This window comes from Chiloscyllium plagiosum, chromosome 33 (assembly GCF_004010195.1).
Source record: "Chiloscyllium plagiosum isolate BGI_BamShark_2017 chromosome 33, ASM401019v2, whole genome shotgun sequence".
NCBI lineage: Eukaryota > Metazoa > Chordata > Chondrichthyes > Orectolobiformes > Hemiscylliidae > Chiloscyllium > Chiloscyllium plagiosum.
The window spans coordinates 16,682,100-16,690,455 of NC_057742.1; the positions used below are offsets into that span (position 1 = coordinate 16,682,100).

General features: G+C 38.2%; 1 protein-coding gene across 1 annotated transcript; it reads right to left on the minus strand.

Annotated features, from left to right (window-relative positions):
• Positions 1-908: 908 nt before the first annotated feature.
• Positions 909-7,479, minus strand: sost (sclerostin). The gene is made up of 2 exons (XM_043675038.1): positions 7,087-7,479; positions 909-4,042 (listed from the first exon to the last, which is right to left on the minus strand). Exons 1-2 carry the CDS (start codon positions 7,301-7,303, stop codon positions 3,615-3,617), a joined length of 645 nt encoding a protein of 214 aa, XP_043530973.1. The 5' UTR covers positions 7,304-7,479; the 3' UTR covers positions 909-3,614.
• Positions 7,480-8,356: the final 877 nt, after the last annotated feature.

The following is an 8,356-nucleotide window of genomic DNA, read 5'->3' on the forward strand; positions in this document are numbered from 1 at the left end:
AATGTGAATATACTTATTGTAAGGATGAAAATATTTGTATTTGGTTTGTAAATATGGCTAAGTGTATATGGTCACTATGTACTACATGGTTAAACATCCATAAACCTGTGAATACTGGAAATCTGAAATAAATAGAGAATCCTGAGGGTTCTAGCATTATCCGACATCATAAGAATTGGCTTGGCTCAAATAGCTGTGATGAGAAATGCAGTTGTAAATGGGATTCCCACAAAGAATTTTTTTTGCCCCAGAAATTCTCTGTTCCATTTCAAAATTTATGGTGCTGATTTCTGGAAACTGAAATCATTGGCAGTTTTCAAAAGATGCCCATTTCAACTTGTATATCAAAGAAAATTATCTTCTGAATACTTACGTTCAAGATTAGTTGGGAGGGTAGGACCACAGAATCCTGCAACACAGGTCATTTGGCCTGTGTTTCCTGTACTGGCTTTCTGAAAGAGCCATCAAATTAGAACCATACTCTTTTCCCCATAGCTTAGCACTTTTCCCCTTTAAGTATATATCCAATTTCTTTTTAAAGTTTCCAATAAATATGCTTCCACCAAACTGTCATTTTACATCATAGTAATGGACTGCATTGAAACAAAAAGAAATCCTTCCTTATCCTTTTCTCAATTTTCTTAAATCTGTGTCCTTTGATTCTCAAACCTGCTGAAAGTGAAAAACAGTTTCTCCCTTTTGACTCTATCTAAACTCTGATCATTTTACAATGGCGGTGAGTTGTTGACTTATTTTTGAGTGTGAACTTGTAAAATGTAAAACCACAGCAGATTCATTTAGCGACTCTGTGATTACATTAATTACTTAGATCTATTTTCTTGATGTACATCAAAAAATAATAGAAACAACAATAGTTGAAGAACATTTTATTATTTATGATTCACATTGGTCTTTTTATTTACAATTTATGCATATTTTATTTCAACTTTATCTAATTCTAGATAGCAAGTTGTACTATCTGTGGCTACTTGTTAAAAATACTTGTTTTCAATATTTCTACATTACTGTCAGAAATTTCTCAAATACTTAATAAAGAGAACTCTGATCATAACTTACTTGAATAATTTCAATGCTGTACAGTTGTACTAAGTAAGCAGTAAGGAAGAACAGGGTAAATCCATTTGATATTGTTAATAATGTAGCAATAACTCAGTGCAGCAAACACATCGTAGCAATGCTTAGGAATACAACAGCTTGCAACATCAACTTTTAAAGGTATATATTAGGCTGGGTTTTGAACATATTGAAAAAAAGCCCATCAGGCCCATAAATGCTCCTTCTTTCCATTGAAGAAAGCACCTTTATGCATCATTCACAACAATTCCAGTAATGGAGAATCTTGGGGTATGCATTTGAGCATTTTTTGAAGGTAAATTGACATTTATGAAATCACTAGATAATGTATGCACTGCCACCAATCGTCATTCCTAACATACTTTTCAGAATTTCTGCATTGAGGTATTATCTTTAATACAAAACCTAATTCAAGGAACACATGTTTGTATTATATCTAATCCAATGGACAAACTGGAAAAGGGGAACTCTGCGGATGTTAGGTCCTATATTTATCCTTTAAGCAATATCATTAGAACAAATTTTCAAGTCAATTATATCATTGTTATCTGTGGGTCCTTGTTTTACAAATTGTGCTCTGTTCAGTGACCATACTTCAAACGTTCTTGACTGATTGTGATAGGTGTTATATAAATGCAGGTTTTCATTGAGCCAGTTTACCATCTATGATGCCATAGGTAGTCATAGAGTGCTCTGTTGTCAATACCCAGGGCAAATTTGTTCCTATTACTCAATGTATCCTTCTGCCAACTAACCATAATTTATTTGACTTAAACAATTAGGTGACTAATGATGCATACAATAAGACAAGAACATTGTTTATGTGAGTTTTTGCTACTTTATTTTGATGACACTTAGTCTGCAATAATACAATACTGTATATGGCAAGAATAGTTCTCACACATCTACATGAAACATGGCAGTATAAATAATTTAAGTGAGAAAATAAATATGATTCATTTGTATTAAACAATTACTTGCGTCTATGCACTTTGGCCACTTAACTCACAATCCCTTTAAGAGGCTACAAAAGTTTCTTGTCCCATTTTCACCACAATGTGGAAATATTACACATACAACTTCATACAAAAAGCTCATAAACACAACTTCACAAAATTGCCATTGGTGTGGATTGCATATCATATTCTGTTATTAAATTAATGAACAGAGTAATGTTTTAGATATGTACAGGTACTTACCACTTATAATTTGAGACTGGCAACATACAAAGAAGCAAACATTAAAGCAAAAGAAAATATTCTAAATGTCGTGGGTAAATTATGTTTAAAAACAGAAATATCTTCACTAAGGAAAGGTTGTCAAAAATGTTTTCCATCAGAGGGAGGGTCAACAATTTGTGTGCCCTCCTTCAAACATTTAAAATAACACTTCAGAAGCTTGCAATTTTTTCAAAAGTTACTGTGTAAATCTATAAGTACCAGATATCTGAAATACACATTGAACTCATTATGAATAAGACTTTATAAACTGTTCCTAGCTTATTTATTTTCTCTGCCTTCCTCTCTTCTCTGTGGCAGAATGCATCTCCTCCTGTTTATGAAGGCTTTTGCTTTGGTTTCTGGACTGTTCCCTTGACTACTTAATGTATGGGTAGGGGCTGTGGGCATAGGTTTAAGTTTCCAAGTTCTCCAATCAGCATTTCCAGTCCTAAAAATGTTGAGGTGTTATCTTGCCTGTGACACTAGAGATCAATTATTTTGGCCTATCCTTGCTTCAAAGTTCCTGTTCACACCACAATAAAACAGAGGGCAATTCACATCAGTGCCCAAGTGTAGAGTAGAAAGATTGAAGTTAGAATTGGAAAGTATTGGAAATATTCAGTAGATCTGTCAGCTTCTGGACACAGAAACAGGGTTAAGTTTTCAGTTACCAACACCTCAAGTTCCGTTTTTCTCTATCCAGATGCTGTTTAATCAGTGATGTATTTACTGAATTGTCTAGTTTTATTTTGAAAAGACTGTGGATCATGTTATCATGTCCTTGTTCTATCATATTGAAAAATAGGAATTTAAGGAATTAATTTTGTTTTGTCACTTGCATTAACTTCATGGATGTTTAATTTAGAGTTGAACTATTGCTAGCTTAAATGAGCTTTTTTCCAACTGATTAACTATTTCTATGCTGTAAACAATGCCAGCATTCATTCCAAATTAAATACTGTGTATGTGTTGTCCTATTGAGCAATATTTCCAACTAGACAAAGTAACAGACTGTGGTTTTATTTTTAGGTTCTCTGCTTTCAAAAAGAAATTGAAGCTCTCTGATATTGTGAAATGGCCATCCTATGTTTTGGTCAGGACGTTTTGTTCAGTTTGGAAATACTTAACCCCACTCTGAGTAGGGAGTGCAATGCTCTTGGAGATTTAAAAGAATTATTAATACATGCTGGATTTAATGCACTATAGAGTAAGTGCTTTAGAACATGGAAACATATTGACTTTTCTTCCAGCACTGACTTTTCATAAAGTGAGTCATTATATGAAACTGGATAGAAAGTTCTAATATCGATCAGCTTGGTCATGATGGTTGCCTTTGCCTCTGTTTTTAGGGGGTATTGCTTTCTTCTTGGTCTTTCTCCTCCTCGAGATGGCTCCCTTGCCAAACTGCTTATTGTCCGACTGGTTGTGGTGGCGGGAATACCTTTTGCACTTGCAGGAAGTCACCACTTGGATTTTGTAGGTCCTTGTCTCCTGGTTTTGGCACTCTAACCGGACACGCTGGGTTCGTGAGTGGGCTGGTACACACCGATAGTCAGAGGTCTGATGCCGGCTCCACCACCTAACCCGGCCAATGGAATTGGGCAGGAGATGGGCTGGCAAACACTGACCGGAGCAAATTAGCTCCCTCACTGGTTTCACACTGCGACATGTTCCATCTGATATATATCTGGTGGATCGAAGCTCCCGGCAACTGAATTCTGTTGCTCCTACATTGGAAGAGACATGGCAGATCGATCACTATAAGTGCACAGCCACTGAAAATCAGGTGCGTACATAACACAGAAATATGATCAAACAATGATAACCTGAAACTGACTTAATCGCAGAAAGTAATGCTAAGTATTTTTGAATCTGCTTTTGAATACTGTTGATGCCAGAAATCTGAAATAAAAGCAGAAAATGCTACAAATACTTGGCAGGTCTGGCAACCTCTGGAGGAGAGAGAGAGAGACAGAAGACAGCGAGAGAGAGAAATTTCCAATATTTTGTTAACTCTGTTTCTTACTCCTTATGCCTCTCTTTCAAGAGTCCTTTCCTTATGAGTAAGTGTTGGCTAATGCATTGATACACAGGAGAAAAGCATAATCAGCCCAGAACCTGGCTGCATTCAAATATGCATCTTTTCTGTCAGGATAACAGGATAGCATCTAGGAAGGGAATTCTAGAGAATTTTCTCTTCCCTAACCCTGGGGTACTGAGCCAATGTACCATTGCCCTAACTCAGCACAGACCAAAGACCCTAGACTAGGTCGCTCAGCTTTCATTGGATGAGGGTTGATTTTAATTGATTAAATTGATGTCTCAAGTCTACAGAAGATATGACACTATCACTGCAAAGACATTCAATAAGAGTCAGTGCTAAAATGTCAGAAAGTCAATTACAACTTTAGCCATTTTAAAAGAGAAAAGACCTTATTCAAGAGGAAATGCATCCAGCATGGCCAGTACAGCTTTGAACTTAGTTCAGGAAAACCAATTCCTATGCTCTTATTAACCTGAAATTATTCTGCGTAATAAATTAAAATGCTAAGGAAGCAGTTAGTTTGTTTATCTTCAGTCTTTAGCAATGAACACATCACCTTTCCACAATTAACTGCTGGAGGTCAGGTTAGTACTCTAATGCCAATTACCTTACATCAATCCACTGCAAGGCAAATTCACACAAGCGGATGGGCCATAGGCTACCAAAATAAATACCTTGGCTATCTATTGCCATGGTCCATGTAAAGATTTGCACTGGAAAAAAGGAATGTCATTTATTTTTTCTTAAAAAGTAAATGAAAATATTCTTTCCCTGTGCAATATGAAAATTACTTCTAGAAAAAAAAAGGAGTCAATTGAGTCAGCATGCATGAGTTTGTGTACACTTTTTCCTGTCTAATTCCACTTATGTACAGTCCCAGTAGCTACCCAATAGTCCCATCATTTTTATATACGAGTACAGATTAAATTATTTTTGGATATATTTCTTCATCTCACTCACTGACATCATTTGCTTACTTGATCAAAGGTATCAATTTCAAGACAGACACTGAATATACCCCAAGTCTTCTCACACTTCACCTTCACATTACAAAATCACTCTACTTCAAGGTAGTGGTGCACAAAGCATCTTGAGATGATTTGAAATTATGACATGATGTGTAAGTGTCAGAGCGAGCCGAGCACACAGACTGAGTGTATATTGGAGATCTGTATTGAATCAGTTAACCATGAGAGAACATTTCCACCAGTGCTAGGGGGACTGTAGAAAACTGATTATTTAATTTGACAAACTACATGCAACATAAAAGCTGTGTTGATCTGCCAACCATTTGACACTTTGGAAATACCATTGCAGTTTGTTTGCCTTCATACAAATGGTTTCTGAGACTCTCTTCAGCTGCTAGAATTTTCACTGTTGAGCGAACTGCTGCTCAAATCAAAGTTGTGGTGACTTCCACACCATAGACACATTCAGACAGCCTGCTTTTTAAAACCATCCCAATCATGTGACTAAGAAAACAGAAAAAAACAAACCCATATAAGTCCAAATTCAGCAATTTAATCTGCACTGTAGGACTTACTCCTGAAAATATTTTTAAAAATTGTCAATTGTAATGAATAAACCAGTCTGTGACACACAGGAAGGTGTAATCTCGATCTGGAGTACGTGTGCTTTAGCTGATAGGAGTTACTCTTGGTTAACTTGGACTATGGCTTTAAGAGCTCAGCTACACGCTGTCAAATTCAGGTGATTCCAGACAAAAAAAAAGTTTTTTCCGAGTGCTGGTTTAACTGCTGTCAAATTTCAGGTTCCATTTTTCAACTGGCAACTTCGATATAAACCTCCCCTTGCAGAAACCTGACGCCTCTCGATTCCATTGAAAACTTTAAGAAGTTTATCCGCGGTTTTTCTTCCCCCGCCCCCAAGATTGTTTTACATCTTTGACAAAAATGTGCGTCTGCTGAGGAGCATGTTGCTGTAGCTATGCCTGTAACTTTCACATTGAAACGTCGACGTGATGTGCCTATGGTTTTGTGTGCAATTGTACATGATGCAGTAACTTCTGAAAGAATTGCTCCAACTCCTGGAAACAGACTACAATGGTGTGCACAGCAGCAGGCTCCGAGACAAATCAAGAACACTTAACCAAAAGGGCATGTAACAAACAATTGAATTCATTCAGGATGTGCAGTCAAACCACATTAAACATAATCCATGCACCTTTATGTTTTACAACATGTAACCATGCTGGAGCTGTACAGGCGCGAAATTCTTCATGAATATGTAAAGAAAATACTTGCAAAAGAAGCGGATACTTACACAACCTGCAAACAAATAGGCAGAAATGGAATGGAGGGAAACATGCTCAGAATGGGTCTGTTAACTCTGATTTCTCTGCACAGATGCTGTCAGACCTGCTGAGCTTTTCCAGCAACTTTTTTTTGTAGCATTTCACTTAGTTCCACAAAGTGACCCAGCCACTCACAAACTTGCAAAAGAGGACACTTACACAACCTGCGAACAAATAGGCAGAGATGGAATGGAGGGAAACAAATAACAGATGCATTTTGGAGATGGTGTGGGGAATAACTGCAGTGCAAAGGAAAGATGGATTTTTTAAATATAAAAAGGAAACTTTTTCTTATCTAATGCACCAACGTGCATTGAAATGTTATCACATTCCCTATCTCAGGATATCCCTTGCATCACCTGTGACCATCAGTTCTGATTCTACGTGAGGCTTAGAATGAATTGCAGCCTTACCCCTCACTTGCAGGGACTGGCTTCGCCGCCTGCCTCCGTTCTTTGCTTGGTTTACGCTGTGGTTCCTGACCTCGGCGCGAATCTCCGGGTACTCGGGAATGATTTCGGTCGCATCGTTTTTCAGAGTTCCCCAACCTTCGGGCCGGCTCAGGCAGCCCCGGAGCAGGGCGCAGATACAGGCGGCGACCAGACACGGCTGGAGGAAGCCCATGATCATCCCAGGGAAAGCCAGCAGCTCCTAAACCCCCAACCTGAGCAACACTTTCTGCAGCATCCCCCTTTATAGAGCAGCTTCCCTCCCTTCCCCCCCTCTCTGCAGCAATCCCACCTCCCAGTAGCGCCTGAATACAGCCCTCACGTCTCGGTTTTTTTTTCTCTCACCAATCTTTCGATAGGAGGCTGAGTGACAGAGAGTGTGGCCCGACGCCAAAATAACTTAAAAACTTTGACATTCTCAGGAACGACTGTTGGGACCTTTCTACCTCCCAGGCTCTCAAAAGGATGTATTTAATTTAAAAAAAGAAGGAACATTGGCATCTGCGACTAATCAAGTTAATAATTGTTTTATGATCAAAGATAAAACATTTGAACTCCTGCTTCTTTAATTATCAAGAGCCATCGTTAATGTATTGAAATTAGAATCTCCGATACATCTCTGAGAGATTATTATCCCCGCCTTCTTTCACATTCACGAGTATTGGTGCTAATCGTAACTATGTTAATTGCAATTATGTTCATAATAAAAGCAGGTGTAAATTTGTGACGAATGATTGGTTTATGGGGTGGGGTAGGCGGGAGGGAAGGAGATGGAGGTCATTTCATTGTTATTGGATACTGCAAAGTCCCTTAGACACTGAGCTCCGATTTAGTTTCTGAAAGATTATAAAACAAAATGAAGCAGAGTAACATTTCACTCAGTAAAAACCGAAAGAATTGCAGATGCTGTAAGTCAGAAACAAAAACAGAAGTTCCTGGAAAAGCTCAGCAGGTCTGGCAGCATCTGTGAAGCGAAATCAAAGTTAATGTTTCGGGTCCGGCGACCTTTCCTCAGAATGGGTCTGATTTCTCTGCACAGATGCTGTCAGAACTTCTGAGCTTTTCCAGCAACTTCTGTTTTTGTAGCATTTCACTTAACTCCACAGTGACCCAGCTACTCACAACCACAGTCTCTCATACACAGACACTCGTCCACTCTTTCTCTCATTCATCCACTTTCTCACATCCATTCTCTCAACTATCCTCTTACACACGCTCCTCCACTCTCTCACTC